The 27,473-nt window shown below is 33.2% G+C and overlaps 1 protein-coding gene across 1 annotated transcript; it reads right to left on the bottom strand.

Moving 5' to 3' along the window:
• Positions 1 to 9: 9 nt before the first annotated feature.
• LOC115443586 (myophilin) lies at positions 10 to 26,771 on the bottom strand. Its single transcript, XM_030169042.2, has 4 exons — positions 26,532 to 26,771; positions 2,795 to 2,931; positions 2,005 to 2,209; positions 10 to 1,046 (listed from the first exon to the last, which is right to left on the bottom strand). Exons 1-4 carry the CDS (start codon positions 26,583 to 26,585, stop codon positions 876 to 878), a joined length of 567 nt encoding a protein of 188 aa, XP_030024902.1. The 5' UTR covers positions 26,586 to 26,771; the 3' UTR covers positions 10 to 875.
• Positions 26,772 to 27,473: the final 702 nt, after the last annotated feature.

The following is a 27,473-nucleotide window of genomic DNA, read 5'->3' on the forward strand; positions in this document are numbered from 1 at the left end:
ACAACCAAGTATTTTAACTTATTTTATTCTACGTACTTCCATAAAGCCGAAATAACTTTACGAAACTTACAATACTATATATTAAGGATCATTATATATAACTATATAAGAAAATATATAGTAATACGTGAATTAAAATCATTAATCACAGTGTGTACTAACATATTAAATACATTTTGGAATGATTAAATTTAAATTTTCAATAAATTATATAAATTGGAAAACCCTGATCTTTTAGTTCCAAAGAGAATGTTTTGTTAGACACCATTGGAAAACAATGTAGTGGCCCTTAAAGGGCTTGAAGGCACGATAGTACTATATAATATTATAAAAGAAGTTATATTTCTAATAATTGTACTGTTTAACGGTTTTATTATAAAAACAGATGAGAAACATTGGCACAATATTATGAGAATTATTACAAAAATATAATAAAAAATAAGCGAATTATTTTTACTATAAAACTAGTTAATTTAAAATCAAATGCTTGCTGACTTACACACTTAAGACTTAGATTAAATTGGAATATTTATTGGAATTAACGCTTGGAATTTATCAAGTGAATTAAATTTCGACTTAAATACCAATTAGTTAGTTTCAGTATCGCTAAATGCAAATTAACGAAGCTAATACGAGCAGTATAGACCCAATAAATGGAATGAATTCGGAATTGCTCCAAATATTGAAGACAAGAGATTCGTGTCGTGAGAATTTAGATTTGTTTCCTCTATACTAATAAGTCGTTATTAACATGGATCTAGTAAGTACAGAACTACTTTATTTGTGTCTTGATGAATAGCTGTCATTGTACTTTTTGTTTAATGGCAGCCATATTATCAATTGTCAATAAAGGAAGCACGTTGTGCCAAGGCAGTTTACATGTGCCTTGTGTTGCCAAAGTTAATGCCACTCTGGTTGGCTCCCTTGTTTGATCCGTATTGTAGGGAGATGACGCCTTGTCCGGCCCTCAGTTGTTCCTCTGAGAAGTTCCTCACGTTCTTTTCAGCTTCTTTGGGCCCGATGGATGGTTTGCCGTAGTTGCCAGCCTGAAGAATATAAATTATTGAGTTTTTTTTTCCGAATTTAAAAGAAGGTTGTTGAAGTCGTATTTTTTTTTTAATTTAATTTGATTAATCGTGTATAGAGTGTATACATCATCACCTCTACCTATTTGGTGAAGCTTATCGTAGAGTTAAAAATAATGTACTTTCACTAACTTCACAAATACGACTTGGTGTGAAAAGGTGTTCACCTAAGGCATTTATCACAGGCACTGACTATATAGAATATATAATTTTATTACAATCAATGACTATGAACAACCAAATAACATGATTTGTATAAAAATAGATTTTTTATTGACATTTTCATATTTTTATTGCTATTATTTATTTTGACGTGATTAATTTAAAGTTGAAACACTGTTAAATTAATTTGAATTTTAACCTCAATTTGTAAAAAATCAATAACATATTATTGGCTTTTTTGTTCTTTTCGTAATAGGTCAAAGAATATTTTAGTGTTTTAGTGTAAGTATTAATATATTATGACAACATGCGGAATTGCTGATGTCATACCTTGAGAATTATTTACGTAACATTTCTCAAATATACTTATGAAACATGTATTTGTTTTGAGAGTAGCTGTAGACGCGAACATAGTGCTTCCTTTAGAGTTATCTATAACTTCCTATGGGCACTCTCAGTTAAGTATTTTGACTGTCAGTAATTATATAAAAGACCTATTTCCCTGTAGAAATAAGCCGAAGCTTCTTTACTTGCCTCTTAAAAATAAATATTGTCGATCGATATTTCATTAAATAGTCCTTCCTGTCCAAGATTGCATGTTTTTGCCTCGAGATATAAAGAACATGCGCGTGCGAACGGAAGTCGCCTGTGTGGGCCGGCATAATTTTGACTGTGTTTGAATATCGGTTATAAGATTATATTATGCTTATCATGTGTAGTGTACCAGGGTAACATAAACGTTAGAAAAACAACTAACCTTCCTGCCAAGTGACTGTAGGCAGATGACGACGGAATTCAGATTCTGCCTCTCCCAAAGGTCGACTGTTTGGAACGTCTCCTGCGCCGGCACGCCGAGCTGCCTCGCTGCTTCGAGGAAGGCGTTTATATTCTCCATACATTTGAACGCCATTTTGGAATTGTTAACCTTCTTCACTAGGTCAGGTTGGATCTTGTTTACTAATCTGAAAATGTGGAAATGTAACTGGTTATTTGATGGTGTGTATGACCTGAGTAATTGTTTTAGAATATTGTTTGATCGAAGTTTAACGAACGGTGAGTTTGGTACTAAGTTTATAAATGCGAATGTGAATTACGTCACTTATTATGTTGATCGGATTTGTTTGGTAAGTACAAACTAACATGGCTACTTTTCGTCTCTGAAAACTAAACAGCGAAGGTCCCAGCTTAGTTAAAATAAAGAATATACTGTTATTATATTATTTAATAGGCTTGTTTAAAATAAAACCAGAAACGGATCTTAATAATTTGTCCAGATGTGTAGCATACATGTATACCACTAAGGTGTATTTGCGAATGAATTCAATATTTACAAAGTGAGAAATCCATCTTGTTACCACATTTGCCGAGTGATAGTGTTGAAGATGCGATAGCTTTTTAAGTATTATCATCGGTCTTAGAGAGGTAATAGTATTTTAAAAGTTTGCCGAAAATAAATAACTTTATATTATTCGCTTGTATGTTTAAAGTTTTGGACAATTTGTACGAAATTTATCAACTTAAAATATTGATGAATGTTTTATACTCACTTGCACAGTAGCGTGCCGTCTTTAAGCACTTCGTAGAAGTTGTCCATATCTCCTGACGTGTTCTCCGGCTCGCCAGTTAACAGTCGGATCCATTCTAACGACTCCTGCGCAAGCTCCTCGCTGTATTTGCTGTTAATCTGAAAATACGAGAAATAAGCTTATTAATATACAATAGGATAGCATTGATTATCTATATAATACGTTAAGATTATGAGATTTTAAAACACGCTATAACATGGTCGTGGATTTTGTCCCCAAAGGGCGAGGCTGGGGCCCAATGAGTACACCAATACTTTGAAGTTGACAATGAATAATTATTAATGTACTGAAGTAGAAGATGGAAAGATACGGGAGTCGCCAGGGACTTTGGTGTCAGTTTGGGAAACTTAGGCTTCCAGACTCGTTCAATTTACAAAATTAAATTTGTTGAGACTGTATAGTACAGTAGTGTATCTTCCTTTGGAATACAAGCAGGCTAATTAACTTTAAATTTTCATGCTTGTTAAACTTAATATGAATTAAATTACTGATGCGTTAATTAAAATTTAAATTATTCATATAATCAATATTTCCTTCTTTAATTCATATTCGTTGCGTCGCTTGCATAAATAAAACGGAGAAGGTAATTTTTACTGCGAGGAAGCTGTGTGCGTGAATCAAATCGATTTGCCACGGTAATAAATATGTTTGCATACTTCAATATCTTTGAGAGTTACTTAGATATTATATCGACGCACGCACATCGAAGGCTACATTAAGCTTTTGTTTTTATTATGTCCATTAGCTACAAACCTGTAAACAGTAATATTCTTGTCTAGACATGAGAATGAGTAATCGAGAAATCGATCGAGAAACGATTCTTTGGGGTAAGAACATCGATTTTTCGTTCAAAAACCTCGATTAACAGTAATTCCTTATGTTTATGCGAATGTTAGATATTGAAATAAAACTAGCAACTAAAACGGGATACATCTTAAAATACACCCTTTGGTTATTATTTACTCCATGATGCTAAGCGCGTTCTAAATAATTATAATCATGAATCGATACTATAAAAATAATCAACCAATAATATCGCAAACATTTCTCTCGATTTGGCTGCGTTTGATACAAGCATATATTTCTTGTTGATCGATCATATCTACCGCATTTTTATTACGATAACAGTATTTGCTCAGGTAGGTAGGGTTTACCGTTTACAGTGGTTAAGGCAAAAATAGTATCAATAACTCCGTCTCATGATGTTATAAGTAAATTCGATGCGCTATCGTAAAATCGTGGTAATCGGTAACGGTCAAAATATTTGTTCGGACTGTCCAACAACGTATTTGTACAATTCTCTTGTTTTAATGAATATCTTTAATTCAAGACATTATATTGTATGAGGTAAATCTATATTTAGGTACTATTAGTCAAGAGATTTATATTAAACTAGCTATTGCGCGCGGCTTCGCCCGCGTGGTTGTTTTTCCAGGATAAAAGTCCTGCTATATTTTCTCGGGATAAAAAGTAGCCCATGTCCTTCCCATGGTCACAAACTTTGGCCGTATCAAATTTTATCGAAATCTAGACAGACGCGTTGGGGACTTTATAATGAGTAAGTATACGTCAGCAACAAAATGTATGTCTTTTATATAATCTGTAGAAGGAGTGGAATTAAATTTAATATTCGAAACTCGTCGCGTACTGCGCCCTAGATGTGCGAGAAGGAAAAATCATGTGTATACTACGTCGCCGGTAAGACAGGTGAATAATATCAAAATGTACCAATAAAATCACATTTAGTTGGTATAAAATCATATTTGAACACAAGTTACATTTCAATACCTCTCACGTTAGTTAAGTATGTGCTACAAAAATGATGTTTGGCGTTCTGAAAACTATCCTAATTTGCATTATTTAATGCATACAAAGTGAAAAAATAACGAGAAAACGAATCGTTTTAAGGATTTGTCAGATATTTTGTTGTAACTTTCGAACTAATCGTAAAGTAGTTCGTCCAATTATAATATTTAAAATACTCTACCGTAAAAATGCGATTTTGGGAAACAGCTTGAACGTGGAAGGTAAAGATTTAGAATATGGGTTAATCTACTAGCTGCTACAGCTTAGGTCTTGATGTTAGATATTTTCTGAGAAACAAAACGATCGCCATGCGGCCTTCACATTCCGATGGGACATAGTAACTCGTACAACGCGCATTCTTGCTACGGAGTATCTTTCCAAGGTTGTCTGAAGGCCATGGAATAAGTACTGAGTAAAAAATAGTGTATTACGGTGCGGCTAAAGTACAAGTTTTTTTATTCATTCATGATGTATATAAGTGTTTTTGCTACATTATAAGTTTATACCTAATTTAATCTTGGCGAATAATTCGCCGAATAACTTGACGTGTAAATATGATTATGAATTATGAATATCGAAAACACGCGAATGGGCTCAACACATTCGTTTCCGTGACTGATTGACTGTATTGGCAAGTATGTAATCAGGGGTTAGAAGCTATTGATTTTAGCTCACGACGGACATGCCAACATAAATTTAATAACTTATCTGATATACAGAAATCAGTCCCAATAATCACTAACTTAACTGCTATATTTAATTTAGGTGCTTCATTGTACCTGCTCTATTTTTTAAGGTGAATTAATTTAGTTCTATTTCAGCACAAAATTAATAAACGTGTAAAATAAGGAAATTGTAAATACACTCAGTACATAAGTTAATAACACTGGCAGAAACTGAAGGTCATTGATAACGGGTGATCGAATAGTTATTTTCCAACAATGTACAATGCAAACATATTCCTGCAGTCAGCCTTAAAACTAGGACATTGATTACAATGAAATAAGAACGCTTAATAGAAAGGTTATAATTTGTAATTGGCTATGAAGAATTACATATGAGGAATCAGTTTTAGAGACAGTCTACCAGTGGCGAAGGAGGAAATATTCCGAAAGGGAACTAGACACAATATATAGGTACTGCTGATATGCATAAATGAGGTCTGCATATCGTTCAAACGTAACTGGATTTTATATAAATTACAAAAGGAAAGCTGACAGGAATCGGGTTATAGGGACCTTTCGCCACGGGAGTCTACACAATACCATATTTGTATGAAGACAAATAAAGCTAGACTGGCAATGGGCAATAAGTCAGAGGGAATGTTAGATAACAAATACATGAAGGAAAACGGGATTTAACAAGAGGCAAAGCATTTAGTCAGAAAGTACTACTAATAGACATAGGCCTAAACATTTTCAAATCCAAAGAGAACTAAGCAGACCAACGGTAAGATGGATGTCACTCAAGTTCAGGTAGGAACGTTGATGAGAGTGGCTCAGTAACGGAAAGAAGGCGATAAAAAAGCCCATATCCAGCAAAACATTATTATTGGCTGATATAATGAAGTAAAACAGAAAAAGTGATTCTTGAGCAATTTTTGCAGCGTTTCTTTTGGTAATAATCTAAGATAATATCACAGTGCCTGGTAACAACAGTAACAGTAAAAGGTTTAAACCTGTTCATTAGGCATCGTAAGTAACATATAAAAAATCCGATTGCTAAATCAGTCCTAATTATACAATTATTCGTAATAGCTCAAAAAGTATTAATAAACCCTGTGGAAACACGATATAATAAGGCAATTCTATTAGTAAGTCTCCTTAACTCATCACTATTGATATTTTTGTCAATATTGTCAATTATCCCTAATGCGATAGGATCGTATTACCAATCGGCATGGTAAATACGTTTATGATCTTTCAGAGGTTATCGAAAGGTCAAACAAAGTAAATCAACAAATCATATAATGTAATACAGAATAGGTACGAAAGCAATGTATGCAGTCGATCCAATGATCAAAGTGTGCGACGACATAAAATTTAATTAACATACGTATTAATTAGAATATGAAGTATTTGTAAGCAAATGATAAATTCTTATTTCTTAGTTGTTGCTGATCTTATTGGTATCGTGAGATTCAAAGGGAAATCATGCAAACTTATTATGCGTATCATTAGATGACGTTACTAATTAAATTTTATTATATTAAACATAAGGCAAAATTTGTGATTACGTTTATTAGAAGTCTACGGATTCTACTGAACGGATTCTCAAGAAATTCTAGATACAAATAGCCCACATATTAGATTAACGTAAAGGCAATTGTTTATCACGCAAGAGTCCAGAGGGAGTTTTCTTCCAGGATGAAGAGTTACATGCGGACGAACGAATAAGAAAAACGTAGTGCTCTACAAACACTGTCTTAAAGAAATCTATGTTATGTTGCAAAACCTTTTCAAAATTAGTTACATATGTATAGTAATTATCATTTAAAATAAATTACTTGGAAATGTTATAATAAACATCAATTTGTTAATTACATCTTACTCTCTTACATTCGCTCGGCAGTTATCTGAAGGTCAGAGTGTTGTGAATTTGCGATTACCATACTTATGTCATTATCATAACCGTCACAATTCATATTGTGGCATTTACTAAAATAAATATGATTCAATGTGTTTTAAAACGGGTTTTGTGTTCTTTGTGTGATGTAAAACACAGATTAGCAGTTTAAATAACTACTGATTCTAACGGTGATAATTTATAACGATGTAACACATTAATCAATAATTCGAAGAAATTAAAAATAATTCGTATTTTTATGACTATTTTTTATTTGTTACGAATTATTTTTGAGACGAGCACGTCATTCCCCTAGTTTTAAATACCAGGTCTTATAGAGAAGAAAATTCACCTAAAATTTTGAATTACATAGTACTGTTTGGCACAACATCGCTTTCATCAACCTAAGATTTTGGAGCTTTAATGTTCAATAATTATGGCTTTAAGGTGGTAGCTTAAGGTCCATTTTCATACATTTTGTTTCACCTTTAATCTGGGTAACTAAACAAGTATTGACAAGTAAAGAATTTAAATTCACGTCTAGTTAGTGATTAGTTCTCGCAGTTGAAAGAAAAACGTAAAAATAATTAATATGCATGGATATTTCGGCCTTTAAAATTTAATACGACGAAATTTGTTTGTTTGTTTGTTTTCCTTTATTGTGTTTTTTTTTTTAAACACAGCAGAGTAAAGGATATGCACGGTAATATCCAAGTAAACGGACTAACTGCTACATACCACGTAGTATTTTCTGTGACAAGCTAATACGCTTGTGAAATAATTAACAGGTGTCCCTAATTTACACCTGTTCTATTTACCCAGAATGTACACACAAAAGGACGCACTGTTACTAAACGTACGTAACGAAATGCGGTCATATCACACGCATATTAATATTGTTTGCATTCATTCATCGCTGTCCATGTTGCTGTCATATCAAATGACGTGTAGAAAGTTATGATACTGTTTAGATGTGGCAGGTACGTAAAGAGACCTAAATAACTACAAGTACATTTTTGTGGAACTTTCTATATCTAATTTTATTATGTTCTGGGAATATTAAAGATGGTCTATTGGACATGAGTTGTTTGCCAATCCTCTTTAACACTAGTTTATAATTAGTCTCGTTTCAAAATAAATGTTTTAATACTAAATACATCATCATCATCATCAGCCAGTTGCAGTCCACTGCTTGACATGGGCTCTCCAAGGGGTGCAGAGCCCGGTCTAGGGTCTTATGCATCCAGTCACTGTCGACACTCTTGTGTATTTCGTCCCGCCATCTGGCCAGTGGGCGTCCCAAACTACATTTGCCAAGACGCGGTCTCCAATCCAGGACACGCTTACTCCATCGGTCTAACTATATATATTCTAACATTTTATAACTTTATAACTCTACATATTATATTCTAATCCAACAGGTTGAAGTTCTGCGTCTCTCAATTTATTGTAAGTTTTTAGTCCTCAGTTACTAATGCCTATAGTAAAATAAAATTTCATTGAATTCAGTGTACCAGTTTTGGAATAAAGTAATTTCATTTTCCTAATTTACTATTTACTACTAATGAATTATTATTAAAAGGTATTCCTTTAGCAAGTCTGAAGTGTTCGCTGTTATCCTTATTACATTTTCCTATAATATGAAATCATTGTTATTGAATGGGTGACAAATATTCTGAAAATCATCGCACCTATTTACATATATAGTTTTATCAATTTACGCTGAATACGGTAAAATGTATTTATTATTGAAATCCCGTAGTTCATTTATAATTACCATTCAGCATATTTAAATATATAACCAGTTTCTATGGAAAATGAATCGTTATTGTAATACAATATGCTCTGAGGAATTACTATTTATGAAGTTTGTTTTTCTAAAAAACGATTACAAATAAGGACTTAATGTTAATTATAAATAAATTATTCCGTTGCATAGAATTTTATGACATATTGATATTATGAAGAATATGGTTCAGCTGAAATAAATAAATGTAAAACAGGAGAGACCTAACAAGCCTACAATTTCATTAATAAATTTACTTATAAATGTTCACTTTATAACTTATAGTGGAATAACAGACCAATTATCCCGAAAATTATTCATTTCATTAGTCATAAATCAGTTATGACTGTACACTCTAATAAGGAGCTGAATCAATACGAGAAGAGTCGATGCAAATTGTTTTGTAACTATCCGACTACCAAAACGCGAATCGTGCGCACATGACGTCACCACAAAAAGATTCAGTGAGTCAGCCTTCTGGCCAGACATGTCAAAAGAATGCTTTGCACAACCGGATTTTAAATGTTTTTCTTTTAAATATACCGTTATGAACATAAATAGCATATTGTATTACCTTAAATCAACGAAATGGAACTGATTGATAATGCATTTTTAATTTTTAAACACACCCCTCCCTCCAAGGAAACGACCTTGAGAGTTCATGCCATACATTTTACATTTACGGCGCAGGAGTTACAGGCGGGAATATACAGATTTCATTATAGAATAATGCTACGTTTTTTTATAATTTTAAACTATCGCAATGTTCTTTATGAAATTGTCTATCTTATAGCATTGGTTGCAAATTATAATGATGGGAACATTGGAAGATGCACGAAATTAACAATTTTACTGGCATTTGATTATGAAATAATATCCAGGTTTAAAAAAAAAAACACAGTAAAGATAGAGGTACGTACGATACGTAACAACTAGTATGCAATTTACATTTCGTCACTATCTCAGCCTTAAGGTTGGAGTAATTAATTTGTTAATACTTTAACATTTACGCTGCGTTAACAAAAAATAACGGTTTGTGTTATCTGCTTGGCAGACAGAAAACGCTTTCACAGTTGCGTAAGGCGTTTGTTCTCGTACGTTCTGTATGTGCTGTTATGTACTTATACAAAAGATATTTGTCATGTTGGAAATACTTATATTTTATCACCTATTCTTATAAGAATAGTATCGTATTGTGATACGAGGCAATATGTCCTGTTAAGGTTTCTAGAAAATACTATGACTCAAAAACCCACAATCGTCTTTTATTATTATTGGACCAAACTTTAAATGTCTTAAATAAGAATGAATACTATTTGTTATTAATTATTTTAGTACACACAAAATAACTGTTGTTATATTTGTCAAAGGTCACCTTTATTTCCCCATCCTCGCCCTTGCCTGCGTCCTCTGTTATCTCAAACCCAGTTGTCGGACGTAGTTCATCACGCCCAACTTAATCGAACTAATCCACTATATTGTTTAAAATTGCCTCTGTAGTAGTGAAAATTTTCGTATTTATTTATCAAACTAGAAGTCTTTATATAGAGACTTTCCTACCCTAACCCACCACTACAACTCCTGTAAGCCAGGATCAGCAGTGGCACGCATTTTATGACACCGACCAGTGAAGCTCGACGAGTCTCAGGGAAAATTAATTTGTCATAAGTCTGTATATAAACATTTCTAATCACTTCAACTATTTAAATAATAAATAAAACATGAAGTAAACTTTTACTCGCAACCTTTCTCAGCCATATCGGCTTTATCTAGAAACTAAACGCATACCTCATAATTATTCTGAGGGGTTATCTAATTTGTGTTAGTAGACAAAGGAAGTGACTTGCGTCGTCCTTTTTGGCTTGGTTCGTTACACCTGTCACTATAAAATTGGAAAGGAAGTGCGATAAGGGACAGGTTTTTGGGGCTGGCATACATTAGGTACATGTATGTAATTACCGTTGAGTGAACTCAATGTTGCGTTAAGGTATTTTCAAGGGTAAAGTTAACTAATGAAATATTTCGAAGATGTATTTGCTAAAATAAACACATACGAATCAACTTGGTTAATTAGTCCCTTGCCTAGAAGTTACTGATGGAAGGGTCTCTCATATGGGAGAGTACGCCTGTTACCACCGAAATGTATATTTCTGCAGTCAGCAGCAGTGTGGTTACTGTTGTGTTCCGGTGTGAAGGGCATTGTAGCTAGTGTAACTACTGGACATAATAAGACTTAAAATCCCATGTCTCAGGCGAGCGCAGTGGAATATCAAACTATACATTGTAATTCAAGGTGTTGGATGGTGTTTCTACTGTTAGGGCGGTCGCATCGCTTACTATCAGCGAACGGCAAGCTCGTCTTTCAAAGCAATAAAAAAAACAAAAATTTGAAACTGTGATCCGATTAAAATCGTTTTTTTTTATTATAATACTTAGTATCCATCATCATTTATCACAACTCTATTTAATTCCACTATTCGAAATAATATGCTTCAAACAACGTAAGCTATATCTTTGCAATTCCTAATCCAGGTATATACTCAGATAATTTTTGTATTATGAGAAAATTTATGGAAATACTTCTCGAAGCCATCACGATTAAAATAAAAGTAAATGGCTAATCATTAACATTCATAATGCTTTCAGAATATATTTTGCATGCAAATAAGAAGAAATCCGTATATGGTTTACATTAAAATAAACTGCATGTTTGTACGCAGATGCGTTAACATAATGAGGTGTGTAGGGAATGTAAGGTTCTCGAATGATCTATAAGCTTCTACAATATTCTTTGATGTAGTTCTCTATATGGATTAAGTTATAATGGCTGATTATAACCAGACGCGCCTGGAAACCAAGAGGCAGTGAAATACTAAACAGATTAACCTGTTCTCTTTTTGTACTTCCTAGATAGGATTTAAAAGTCTAGAAGATTCGATCGACATAAAAGCATCAAGAATTTGCTAGTTATACAAAATAAACACTCTATATAATAATTTAACAATACCTGATATTTTACCATTCATTAATTTTGTGGTGACAGGATCAGAATTTATAACTGATAGTAAATTTAAGCAAGCAATTGAAACTGTATGTCGTTTATGTAAGTGATTTTATCAATGTAATTAAGTATAAAATAAAACAGAAATGTTCATCAAATTTCGACGCGACAATAACGAATTTTATGCACCACAAAAACAAAAATTCTATCAAAATGGTTATTGTAGAAACTCAAAGAAACGATACTAAAAAAATAAAAAAAAAAAACACCAAAATTAGTTTAAATATACATTGTGACTAGTTAATGTTATCATTATATTAAAATAGAAGGTCAGTGGGCAAATTAGTAACTGATAAGAAGGCGTTATCACTCTCGTTAGTTTTGCAACACGACACAAATAAAATGCACATTAATTATTTTGATGATATATTTGCATTTTTTACTGTACTAATGAGGTCAGTTTGTAATTTAAATAATTACTCTTGTTGCTAAGGGCATTGTCAAATGAACGTACTTACAACTATATATTTAACTTGAAGCAAAAACTTTGTACCCCTTTAAATAAAGTAGCGCGCGCGCACGTGGGGAGTGCAAGATTTGGCGTAAATTTAATTAATTCTAAATAATAGTTTATACGAATATAGAGTATAGAAAACTAAAATTTTGTATAGTAGGTATGTGTTACAAATACATTAAATTCTTGGGTCGAATTTCGGCAACTGGATGATCACTGATTGTAAACAATTTGAACAAAAGTAGAAATATCTTTGGAACTGTCAATAGTGAATGTTATTTACAGTCTTACGTATATTTTTATTTATTACTATAATTTAACAGACATTTCAAAATTATCAACGTTACACAAGTAATAGTTTATTAAGATTTTTTTATGGTAAAAGTTATATGTCTTTAGACAGTTTTCTTTCTTTCCAGTTAATATCTTCGTTTTCAGTATCATCCACACTCAATACACGCAAGTTCAAAAATTAGTCGTATCTAATAAAATGCTTGTCGCAGAAGTGTCCCAATATTTCTAGAAAGTTCTCGAACCATAAGATACAAAACCATATGTTATACGTTCCCAAATTTCGTCTCAATAGACCATTAATGATATAAAGCGTTCATTCAGTGCTAATCTCGGCTCCATGCGTACAAAAACGTCCGATGCCATAAATAACTATGATCCAATGTCAACGGTTCAAACAATTACGTCACTCTGATAACAAAGTGGGTATTGAAAGCTAAGGAACTCTACATCTGTTGCATTGGATTTTAATATTCGATATGGCCTGAATTCTGGGATATTTCGACTCAGTCACAGCGAGTACGTAATTTTCTTGATTTTTTGTATTTGTCTCAAGGCCGAACCATTAATGAATGCTCTGTCTACCTTCAGTAAACATGTCACTGACAAGAATTGTTAAACGTTACAAACAAACGCGTTGTATTTACTGCATATTTGTTATGTCGAGCCATTACGAGAAATAATGTGGTGAAAATAATTAACTGTAATATAATTTGTGTTCATATAACGTGTAATCGGAACCTTTATGGAATTAATTACCTTGCGGAATATTCTAATAATATATTTCCTGTATTTGGTATTACGCCTAAGAAACATGATATTCTCTGTTATAGCAAATAAAAATACTTCAGTAGTGTGACTGATGCATAACAAATAAAAGTATTTATAGGTTGGCTTGATATCTTAAGCCACAGACATGATATCGATCATTAATACACAGATTTATAACCTAATGGGTATATCTTAAAAGGTGTTCATTGGACAAGTGAGTTCTATAATTATTTTAAAGAAATCTGTATGAACGTTAATACTTAATATATAGGGTCATTTTGACATTGCGTTACTAAAGGTAAATGTACTCCTCTTTACTTCTGTCAAGATTTCTCAAAAATCATCCATAAATATCGAACACATCACTATAAAGTGATTTTTTCAGTTTATAGTTTAGGGCGAATATGGTGTGTGCGTAGGTGTATTTATGACTGAAAGTGTGATGTTGTCCGCCATCGAAATCCCTTAGAGTAGCAGAAGTAGCATGAAGGTAGGTAATAACAAAATTACTTTATATTATTATTTATTTTGTTTCAAAATTACATTTAATACATCAATGATTAGAGTAAATAATTGAAAATTGTTATTTTCAAGTAGACGTCTATATGATTTCATTTAGTAACGCATAGAAATATCTCGTAAACCTACTATACTACAACTATCCTCCACACAAAATGACGTCACAATTTGCGACATTCGCAAATGATTCATCAAGGATCACATCGAAAAGCGGAACGATGTCATGGCAACATTAAACTTGTATTGGAGTAAATCGTATGTGAAACGTGCAACCTTGTTGGCCGCTCGTCTACAATGGTTGGTAGTGACTTGTAAGGAAATCAGGAATGGGGTCGCCACGAGGCCGACCGCCTCGCCCGCTAACTGCAACGCAACGAGTGAATCGATTTGCAAAAATAGGGATAATTTTAAGGCTGCACAGCGGGTGTCGGATGTTAATTGAAGTAAGCATGTGTTATATAAGTAGGCCAAAACTAATAGGTAAAGTTTGGTTTCACCCGGTGACACCATTTTCGGAAAAAACATCGGATTATCTATACTTATATGATCCATGGCTTTGATGATCTGTGCATCAAAATTTATGGAAATACATTCAAGGATTTCTTAGTTATCTCCAAATATACAAGCAAAATGTTCACAAATTTCTACATTTCAATTAATTGTTGAACTTGGATCAATAATTAGTTATTCTTTGTAGTAATGTACATAAATGGTAATAATTTTAAATGGAACATAGAAGAGCCACAATTAAAAATAATATATTTTGCCTCAAAGGGATGATATATAGTTCCTATTTAAATATATTATAAATATTTTGGTTCATTTTTATTACACACAAATTATAATCAGATGTTCCTACGTTAAACAAAATGGGTTAAATTGATTTCGAACAAGAAGTTCAAATATATAACATGATCTGTGTGTCGTATATGACAGTGTATAAACATATGGAGCACGTTCATATATGTTGACGTACCTCATAAAATGCTAATTTGCTGTACGTCAGCGACACCTTTTATACACATAGATGCTTTATACTTGGTGTATTCAAAAAGACGTGTATATAATGTGCTAGTTAATATATTTTGTATATTTAATTTGTTGGGGTTATAGGACTTCACATCGTTTTTATAATTCCAACGAAAATAAGTTTTTGCACTTATCTCGCTCCGTCATAATTCACTGGAAGTATTGAATGCGTCTTTATATGCCGACTATTCAAACAGCGTAGTTTTGTTTTCTATAATTTTTTTATCAGGGAATAATGATACAAGTTGAATTATAGGCATGACTTGGCAAATTGGGCGATGATTTTATTGAAACCTGCTCAACCAGAACATAGTTTTGAGACAATATATAACAATTCTATATTTCAAATTCAGTTGCCCGTCAACGTTCAATCGTTGATAATGCGATACATAATTTCTTTAGCATTTCAAATGAAGCTAGGAAATTTTGATTATAAATAATATGCACAAAAATAGACCCAGTTAAAGCTTAATTCAATACGCTTGAACTAGTTTTACGGTTCAACGATTTAGGGTTAAAATGGGTTCGCTTTGAGGTTATATTAATAAATAGTTTTTTAAAAATCTTCTGTTGACGACTTTAAAAATTTGTATCCAAAGTTGTTATTTTAAAGTACTTTATATCTAAATTAATTTTAAATTTGAAATTAAATTACCAATTAAAACATAAGAGTAAAGAGATTATAACTAAACGGCCATTTTGTCTATGACTAGCTAGTAATCGAATCAATGCTAGGTTGTTATGAAACAATAGAACAATAATAAAACATTTGGGTATGGTATTAAATTACACGCCGGACCACACAGACAGTGATGTTTTTATTCTAGTATTATTTATATTGTTGATATCTCGTTCTAACTGGCTTAGTAACAGTAGTTAACGATAGTAAAATGTTAAACAAATATGGCTTAATACAGTAGTTAACGATTAAAAAGCGTTCAGTAAGTATCTTGATAATAGATTATGTTAATTGAAATTTCGATCCATCTATGTACTAAACATCTAAACTCAATCTTTAACATTTACAAAATGAGGATTTCTCATGCAATCATCATCGTCAGCATCATTGGCACTTAATACAAGGTCTTCTCCAATACTCGCTATTTTCCAGTCTTCAGCTTGTCGCATCCAATTTCTGCCAGCTATCTTACACAAATCGTCCATCGGAAGGCGTCTTACACTACTTAGTACTTTCCGAAAAGACTTGTGGGCAGAACTAAGAGTTAAATCTGTTTGTATAACGATTTCAAGCTGTTAAATGGAGTACTCTTCAGTATTCAAGACTAGTGACATTTTGCTGATCATCTAGCCTTAACTGACACAACAAATGAATTCATCATAATGATGCTTACATACAATAGTCGACACGATCTTCAGTATACAATATTACACCCAGCAGTATCTGATTTTGTATTTGCATTCACACATCGAGATCACCAAACAAGACATTTTAACTCAGAAAAGATTTACAATCTTCATTGAGTCTCTGAAGTTAGTTACTAAAACCATTTTTTATGCCGTCTCTAAGTTGCAAAAAACCTCAACTGATTCTAAAAGACTATTCGTGACTAAATGCAGGCTATAAGGATTTACGTCACATTCGTCTATTAAAATTGTATTCTGGCTCTTGATAAATTCTTCACGATCGATACGGCACGTAGACTAACGATAAATATCCAATCGTTTGTATATTGTTATTATAACGGAAGTTCTCGTTGCCATTGTTTTAATAATTAGCATAGGCAAATTCATTTCATAGAGTGTTTTATTCCGACCGACCGAGTTTTGCTTGCATATAAAGTAACCTTTAACGTTCAGGATCAGTGAATATTGTCGGGATAAATTCCCACCTCAAGAGGAAATAAGTTTGGCGAAATATGGGTGCATTAGTCATATCTGCCTATCACTTCAATGATAAAAGCTTGATCTGTAAATTCAACAATTTGTGTCATAAACTCGTCCCAAATTTCATCTAAATTAATTCGAAAACGAACATGTTTACTTCCTAATTTATCAACAAAAAAGATGACGTAAAGCATGAACGCTTTATTACACAACCGATTAAATGTCAAAGTGAAATTCACATGTCAATCTCGAAACATATGGCTTTTGAAAGTGGCCCGCGTTTAAGCCATATAAAATCGCGTAAAGGCCGGGCCATATAAGGCGCGGTTACTGCGGGTTGAGTCATCGTCTTATAGTGAATTCTTCTGAACATGTGTTGGCTTATTTCGTTATATTTGTATTATACATTTATATATAGATGTGGCATCATTTTTCCAGTGTAATTACGCAGAGTTAATGACGCGAAATGGTTACAACGATCCTGATTAAACATAGAGCAAAATAGTCCATGACTGGTGCGACGAACAATCGATTGCAATCACAATGTGGGGACAATTAATCACAGCAATATTATTTCTAATTCCCTATATATTTTGGAAAAATCCGTTGTAATGGACTTATCCTTTCATATCCACCGAAACTTAAAAGAAAGTAGACTTCACTAAAGTTTTAAAGCTGACAAACCGTGCGTTTAACATTTCCCCGGAACATTTCTCCCCAACGAGGTAAAAGAACTCGTATTAAAACCGGTTGTAAAAGAATCGACTGCATCTCCTTGACCTACTTTTGAAGATCTCTCAAGGAAGTTTTACGTGACAAATTAGCTTTCGATGAATAGACAGGTTTAAAAATAGACCCATCAAAAATAAACCTTAATACCCAGGAGATAAAGTAAACGACGGAAAACACATCTGAAAACATTATACAGGAAAATATTTGTTTTAAATCATAGCTTGGAAAAATGACGTGCAGTTAATTACCGAGTTAAATGTCACAACTCTGAAAATTTTAACTTGCATTAACAGTTTCCTACAATGACAACATATATTCATAAGTATGCATATCCCTTCTTTTTCGTAGTCGGTTAATAGATGCACGAATGATCTTGTTTATGGTTATTCAAATTTGTAGCATATTTTTGTTCTTATTAACATAGAAAGTCTTTTTATCTCCGTACACCTGCTTAACCTGATACTCGATGTTTCTTGTACCGTATCGCATGTCGTACTAAAACATAAAGAGGAAATACCTTTTTAAAATTTGTTTAAATCAGACTTATTACCAAATAATTCAAAGACCTCATTAAAGTCTCTACTAGCAGATTTCATAATACAATGATTACTAACGAGAATAAGTTATTAAAAATTTACCTTAGATTTTCATGCAATCGGTTCGCTAGATAAAATAAACTGCGAATTGACATCAAATCTAAACTTTGCATGATCTGTTAAAATCTTTATGTAATGCATAAAATATTTACTTTAAATATATTTTTCTTCGCATATAGCATGCTAAATATTCACATAGTTAGCACTTTGCAGGCGGTAGGCTTGGCTGCCAGAGCGTAAGCAAGTTAGGGCAACGACCTTTTGGGTATGGCAAATTTCAAAGGATCACCTTGCTTGTATGCAATGTAGATTTTATAAATAGTACGCAATGCTATTTGGGGTTTCGCGTAATTTGACATTTTTTCTTCAGTCTTTATGTACTAGAAGTACGTGTCAAGGAATAATGAAAACCTGAATTATTCACCGAAATCAAACTACATACAAAACGCTGGCTATCAACCATTAAACAAAAGTAAACGAAATGAGTTTATGCTGACATTTAAATGAATAAATGATAATTATATCTTAAATAATTAAACTCCTTGCCCAAATAAAGGAAATTAATTAAATTCTACAGCAAATACAAGGTACAGCGTCTGGATAAACAGGGATTCCAAATCGGTCGATATCCAGGCGAGTCAGGCTACCCTAAGCAATTAATTTTACAAGCTCGCACCAGTACCATTATATACTAGGTATTGTTCCCAGCTTCGTCTGCGTCAAACCCTTTTCCCGGTATAAAAACCCAGCTGTGGTTTTTTTATTTATCTGGTATTACTCTTAGTTCCATCTACGTAAAACCTTATGAAATGGAAGTTCCGCTAGATTTCTCGGTTTAAAACGTAATCTGTATGTTAATTAAGGATATAATTTATCTAATTTTCATCCAAATTCGATCAGCGGTTTCTACGATTACTTCAAACAATCTTTTAAACATTTCCACTTATATGTTCCATGTTTCCAATACTTATAGTAAGGTCTCCAGCACCCACATCCTTTACAAGCTGTCTGATTTAAAAATAAACGCACTCTTTCTTAATTGTTTTGTACTTGTTAATTGGTATGACAATGAAAAATGTTACGAAACATGAGATTTCATTTTGCTTTTAATTAGTGGACACAAGGTTGGTGTTTGTATTTATAAGTTACATATGGAATACATAAGACGAAGTACCGTTGTCATTAATCTTTATGAGGTAGTCACGGGGCGCCACGTTATAGTTTCAGATTTAGTGCCAATGCAGCGTGTGATGTGACTGCATGCTTAGGAACCAGACGTAAAAATTAGTTTGATTTTACTGAACATTAAAGATGAAAAAGCTATTTATAAATCAGTACTTAAACAGAGTATTTACGAAACAGCATATTACAATTAGAGAGCAGGATATTCACGTCTGTGGAAACCTAAATAAACAGTGGCTAAAGGTGAAATTTTCCGAACGGGTAACCGACACGAAATATAGGTACTACTATGCATAAATGCGATCTACAAATCGTTCTGATGATGCTGACTTCCCTTTATGTAGAATTAGATTCTACATAAAGGAAGTCACCAGGAATCGGGTTATATGAACCCTTCACCATTGATAAGCATCATATACAAATCCATAAAACGACCTGTCTAGTATTAAAAGACTAGACCAAATTAGAAGCTGGTGGCAGATTGCAAATATTGCCATTGGACTAATCAGTGGTCGATCCATTTGTGAACATCCAATAATTCAAACTAGGCAGCATCCAATCGACTATGATTACGAAAATCATCGCCACTGTTTTAGTTTATAGTTCATAAAATTACTCAAAATTCCTCTCATAAAAGCAAGACGACTAAATAAAATTATTTCAGTCCCACATCATAAAATAATTTATGAAAATTACACGCCAGGTGTACAGAATTCAGATTAGCATTGCTGCAGGCAAGTGGAAAGTTACGACGGACTGTCAAAACAAGATACCTGTTAAGCGATCCCACCTGTAATATTAAAACCGAACTGGAATAGTTGGCAAATGGAAATTGGGAGAAGAAAATAAATGGATAGAATAGGTATTCATAAATGGAATATTTACTAATAAATATAAAGCTACAGAACAATTTCCAACTTTATTTAAATTGTCTATAGTTGTGAAGGATTCTACTTAAATTTGAACGTCTACCTTCCTTGTGCAGTTCTCGTAAACGACAACGCCAGACGTAGTCTCTTTATCCTTAAGTTCTGTTGGTTATATGAAGAGAGCACATTGTCTAAACTGCACCCGTTGCTACGTCCGTGATGAAATGCATTTTCTGATGACAGTATTTTAAGATTCAAAAACAAGATATTTCAATATATGTTATGAAAACTATTTACTAATAAAATTAAAGATACATCGAATTGAAAAATTCATACACAAAAAAATTATAATATAAGAACATATCATAATGAGGGTGGATGTCATAATTCCGAAACCAAGCAGCAGTGTGTAGGCACTGTTGCGTTCCGGTTTGAAGGACGTTGAAGCCAGTGTAACTACTGGACATAATGAGACTTAACATCTCATGTCTCAGGATGGCGAGCGCAGTGGAATACCAAACAATACTTTGTATTTCAAGGTGTTGGATAGTGTTTCTACTGTTTATAGGCGGTCGTATCGTTTACCATCAGGCGAAGGGCAAGCTCGTCTCGTCATTCAAAGCAATAATAAAAACCTATTTCCGTAATACGCCTAGTTTTATTGCCTCAACTATCCTTTACTTAAATTAATTTACCCCTTCGCCACACCCGTGGGATCGTCCCTAACCAACCTTCATTTAGGGAACGTCCCTAATGACACGAAGTTATTTTTATAGTGCGCTGGATTACGTCAGGTTGTTTGTCGCAGATACAATACCTACAGAACATGTGACCAGTATAAGGGGCCGTTCAAGTATTACGTAACGCAATTTGGAGGGGAGGGGGGTTTGGTGAAATGTTACGATGCGTTACAGGAGCGGGATAGGGGGGATATTCTTACAACGCGTTATGTAACATTGTTTTTTTTATTTCAAAACTAGCGACCCGCCACGGCTTCGCACGGGTGCAATATTTCTCCACTATTTAATGGATGTTATTATACATATAATACTTCCTCTTGAATCACTCTATCTATTAAAAAAAACCGCATCAAAATCCGTTGCGTAGTTTTAAAGATTTAAGCATTTAGATAGGGACAGAGAAAGCGACTTTGTTTTATACTATGTAGTGATAATAACAAAGGTATTTTAGCGACTTTTGCAGTATTGTGAATATTAGAAAAAAATTGACACTTTAGAGTATCATAACTTTTTGAGGGGAGGCAGGGGCGTACAGGAAACGTTACGGCGCGTTACATGGGACGGTGGAGGGACTCAAAAATCTTCAAAAATTGCGTTACGCAATACTTGAACGACTCCTAATATATATACATAGAATCGTAAACTGGAGTATACCTTGAATTGTTCATTACGTCACGTAATTTACGTGTTATCTTCATAACAAGGATTAACAATTTTAGCTACTAACTTATAAGGTTTCAAGTGCCTTGGTAATGAAATTTTCAATGTTTGAGTTTGACTGTTTTAGAAGCCGTCGCGTTGGCGCAGATATGCATAATTGAAAACTACCCTCCCGTCGTAAAAGCGACTATAAGGGCGGTGTACCTTATTGAAGCTGGGAAAAGAGATGCGGGTGGATTCTGAAATAACGACTAAAAGAAATGGGGTGTACAGAAATAAAGGGTTAAACACAAGTGTGCAAATTTTTTTAATGAATAGTTGTGGAATTTTATTTGCCTTATCTGCCATGTTATTTATTGCACTTGAGTTCACGTCTTATAGTTCAGTCACGAAAACTAATTCTCCATGTCAAAAAAACGATAGCAGTATCCGGTGGGATTTCTGACTAAAACGTAATTTTTAGTGTAGTTTTAATACAATTTATCCAAAGAGTAAAATGCCCTTAGTCTAAAAGGTATAAAAAAAGTTACTGAAATGGTTTGGTTAACTTCGTTTTCCTTAGACTCGTTTTCCGATAAATCTATCAATGAATTTAACAATTAAAAATAAAAATATTTTCAAATAAGTAATCTCGTAGTTACTCCGAAAAGGGTTGGCAACAGTCGTCATTAATCCCAAGGGAGTTACCGCCCCACCCTTGCGATGCTGCAGACGAGTCTATAGGCTTTGAAAATCCACCCTTGTGCCACCACATAAAAATGGACCTAATACATGTATATTTATTAGGTCTATTTCCATTTAGTTATTTATAGTGTTCTATAAAAACGGAAGTGATATAATTGCCTATACATAATGTATATACAAGTTAATATTTATTAGCTTTTGCTTATTATGCGCTACATAATCCACCAGTTCTCATCTTTTAACGTATTCATCATACTAATATATAAATTATATTATTTTAACATAAATACATCAGATAGCGTGCATAATACGTCCCGTAGAAAAATAATGGAAAACAAAGGCGTATTGTGGACTAATGGATTGCAGTAGCTATTTGAAGCAGCATCCTTTTGATTTACGCGGATATCTCGATAAATTGCTGTTTTTATTACAAAAAGGTTATAGTTTGTAACGTATAAAAGTTTTTGTGTAGTATTTTTTATATTCTTAATTGGATTAGGCTTATTGTTTATCAATTATCGTTCTTTTTCATGATGAATGAAACCATTGTTTGGAAACATACAAAACTTCAGTTTATCGCACACTCCGATTGGAAGATTAAATAACAAGAATTGACACATTTAAAATTACAGTCTGAGTAATAAAAAAAAATATGGCAAGGTGTTTCAACGTTTCTATGTTGTAACATGCCCGAAATTAAGAATTCAGCTTCCTCTTGCAACCCTCATAAAACGTAGTTAGGGTGCCGTCCTTTGATGATAACCCCTGGATAATATAACCATTCATAAATATAAAACTATACGGAATTATAACACTTGTATGTATGTATGTATGTAGTATTAAGTTTTTATGGTGTGAAGGATAACCAATTTAACATCGAAAATAGGGCCAATTGCTTGATAGGGCGATGCGTGCGCACGAATATTATTTTTCTGTACATTCCATTTTTAAATAATTATAACCTATATCTTAATAGTCGAACATTATTCGAGCTACCCAAACCCAAAAGAATGATAAGCAAAAGAGTGCAGTCTATACGCTAACGGCGAATTACATTTATTTAAACAATATCAGTCTTATAAAAATTTCGCAAAGCTATACTTAGTTTTTTTTTTATAATGGCAATTGTACATTATACCAACTTCAAGTTAGGCTATACTTAGTTAAAACACAAATTTACTCGATCAGTTGTAGATAAGCCAAAACCCGTCATCTTGCCTCTTAATAAGGTTTAAACTAGGAAACCGGTGATGTTTTTGACAGCTTTTTAAGCAATTCTTAACCACCTCATAACGCTGAAACAAGTTTATAACTAAGACTGTATGAAACAAGTCGTCATGTATGCTTAAAACAGATCCTCAACTCATGTCTCTAGTCTCTAGCAAACATTAGTGTCATAACTAATGACATGAATATACGCATAAATATTTATATTTGCAGAAGTGCCATATTAATCTAATGAAGGCCAAACCCACCTAGACCTAAATAGTTATCGGATGAATTCGAAGTAGACATAACCTCAATCAAACCGTGTTGTCTTCAAAAAGGAAGCAAGCACATTTTAACAAGAACCTTGTCATTGTATTAATATATTTAGCATTAGAATAAGCATTATGATTCATCAACAACCTTGTTTCAATGTAAACGTGATGCGACGTGCAATACTAATAAAACTAACTATCTAGACGCGACTTTGCTTGGAATGTTAATTTGTAATGGTTGTTGCAAACAATTGGAAATAATTCATTCTATATATGAGTCTCGAATGATTTTATTTATTCACGATTCCTGAGGATTAAATGCTTTCGCTTCATTCAATCAAGCAATGGGGTCGTTGATTATTTTTTCTTCGATACATTTGTTAAAAATGTAGGTCACCCAAAATCTAACAAGAAAAGATTTTTCGAAAGTAGCTATCACAAAACAGTAATAGCAAACTGTGACGTCATCAAGTGTCACCGGTCACAACGTTGCGTGCGTATAAAAGAGATAGCGTGATAACCACACACCCCCAATTCTGGTAACAACTAAAAATAACTACTTTTCAAGCAATTTTCATGCTTATTACAATGAAACTTTTTTTCTTATGTTCTCTTAAATATTATATATAGAGGAATGCATAAAAAGTGATATATTTATTATAACCGGTAGATATTAAAAACCAGCGAGGACTAAGTTTATATATCATCCAAATACTACCAAAAACGTAAAATAAAATAATTCCACTCCCTTAAATAGATAATTATGTTTATTGACACACATTTATTTTTACTATACAATCAACATGCCTCTTAACCATATACGTATTTCCTTGGTATGTCTATAAAATGAAACGTAATGCACACAATTATAGAGGAAAAGTTGTCTATGCAAAGTGCTAGGTTGAACCGGATTCCATTGTTAATGTAACTTTATATACATAGTTATGCCATTTGAATTTCTACGCACTTTCATGTCAATTGTTTTACGTCAGACAGTTGGAAGTCCTTGGAATCGAATAGCATTTAGGTATGCCATAATCTAAGATTTAAATACATAGTGCTATAACAATAATAATGGAAAAAATCAAACGAAGAAATAGATGCGCATGCGCAGCGTATACGCGAAACTTAGATTTAAACGAAGACATGCATTCCTAATTTGGGGTTCTTAAAATAAATCAATTCTATTTTTTTTTCTTCAATTGAAATAGCTAAGTTTAAGCTTCAAATAGGCCATATAACACGTCTGGCGTAAATAAAAATCCTTTACACGAGTCATTGAAGCACACTTCAATAACCTGTCTAAATTAAGTAGGCGGGTGCTCGAGTTTTTTTGGGCCAAACCCGTTTCGGACGTTTAGGACATCTATATGGATGTGGTTATGGTTGGCACAAATATTATAAGTTTTCCATATGGGAGATAGCTATATTATCTTGATAATTATATTTTTTTTTAGTTTCTGCAGCCCTTTTGAAAAGGGTACGTCAATTGAACAAGCTCGAAATCTAGATAAATGTAGTCTGTCTTTGATTTAGACAAATTTAAAATCACACGAATACCTTTTTAATTCCCTAAATTTATACGGTTTAAGTTATCGTTTTAAATTATACAAAAAGGAATTAAATAGGAACCCGAATGGTGACAACCCTAGTAATTATTACTTCATACGTCGATAGGAAGAGTTAGCCAGTTTATACGCCAGATAACTGAATAAGACTTAAAATATGGATTTTCCAATGTCTGCAATTGCTATTCAATGGTTGTGCGGGTTGATGAACTTTGTCGGTCATTTACGCATACTGTTTGGAGATGTGTATCGGGTACAGTACATACGGTACATTAGATACCTACCTAGCCATAGCTTTACTTCAAGACACTGGCTGTATAGATTTAAGATCGGTGCCAACAAATAAAAAAAAATCTTTTTAAAAAAAAATAAGGAACCAACTTTACTCTTCGTTCAGCTATGTCGGTTGTCCCCTGTATGGATTTGTGACACGGATTATAAGGTTAACAATCGGATTTATTACATTCTGTGTTGTTTGCGATGATTATATGCTTTGTATGGCTTAACTTATTGCAGAGATTTGAACATTCCAATAAGAAATAACAAACCTATATCATTTGTAGGTAAGTATATTATTTTATTTTTAATTGCAGTGGACCTTTTTATATAAAAATAAACGTTCAATCAAATGTATTTCACCTAATTTTATACAACTATGTCACAAACACAATTTACAAACTTATGTTTCTGTTTGCGACTAAATGCATTTGGAATAGAAAGTGTCCACTTTGCCATAAATGTAAGCGGGTACACATTTCCATGCAAATAAGTATGCATTCTTTAGACTGTGCCAAGTTTGTAGGTAGTCACGGAAAATATGATCTCAACCCCGCGACCATCTGGCGCCCGAGTTTGTCATAGGAGTGCCATGTGCCAAATGTAGGTCATGGACGAGTCCTTGTAACACCATTTCTGGAGCTCACAGCATCCCGAATCGATAACTTAGTGCAACGCGACCTATTTTAGTAGACACTACAACTCTTGTATTATAACCTCACAACCGACTTTTAAATAAGGCCGGTTAGCCGTTTGCCGGATTTTAAAGATGGAATTACTCACCTTTCTCTGAGCTTCGGCGGCAAATCCAGACTTGGCAGCACGGTTGTTGGCCATTATGAACTAATAACTATTTTACAATAAATAAATTAAATAAATCACAAACACGGCACACCGTGGAGTCACTGTGTACAGAATGTAAACAGGCGCGCGGGTCAACGAGACACGTCCGAGTCAAACGCTGTTCGATGTGTGAGTGTGTGCTTACTTGATGAATGACATCATGCAGCGCGCCCGCCCGGCGGCCGGTACACGACTCTGCTAGGTCAGTCCACACTCATGCAAGCCTTTTGTCGATAATTTGAGTAGTGGTATTTTTTATTTCAAAATAATTCATGCGATGTTATTATCAGTGACATATTTTAAAACAAACGTAGTAACGTTAATGTTAGAAGATGTTCTTGAAACTAAAATCTAATTCGACTCTTATAAGTATCTCTGATCGAGCAAATTGTTATGACTATAACTTGTCGATCCAGTGGATAATTGCAATTGTTGTTATCAACATGAGTTCAAGATGCAAGGTGCAAGGTGGTAGAAGATAATTTCGAATAAGTAGTTTTATGACAGTGTTTGTATTGATACCTAATCAAGCGAAGAATTGTATGTCGGAAAGTCATAAAATTAGAATAACTTTGTGAGCATGTTTAATTATGTACTAAGCCAAACTTCTAATTTTGCACTAGTTACATATAAAGTGTAGGTATCTTAATTCAATTATAATAATATGTATCACATTATCTACAGATTTAACAAATGAATTATATATAAAATTTAAGAAGTAAACAGAAGCACATCTCAGTTAACCAAAGTTCAAATAAGATAAGAAGATAAACACGACGGAGCGAACATTGACTTTATATTTTTTGTACCTACTACGGCAAATTAACATATAAATGCATACCACATTAATTAAATTATATCCTTAAAGACAATATAATATAC

This window comes from Manduca sexta, chromosome 12 (genome assembly GCF_014839805.1).
Source record: "Manduca sexta isolate Smith_Timp_Sample1 chromosome 12, JHU_Msex_v1.0, whole genome shotgun sequence".
In the NCBI taxonomy this organism is placed as follows: domain Eukaryota; kingdom Metazoa; phylum Arthropoda; class Insecta; order Lepidoptera; family Sphingidae; genus Manduca; species Manduca sexta.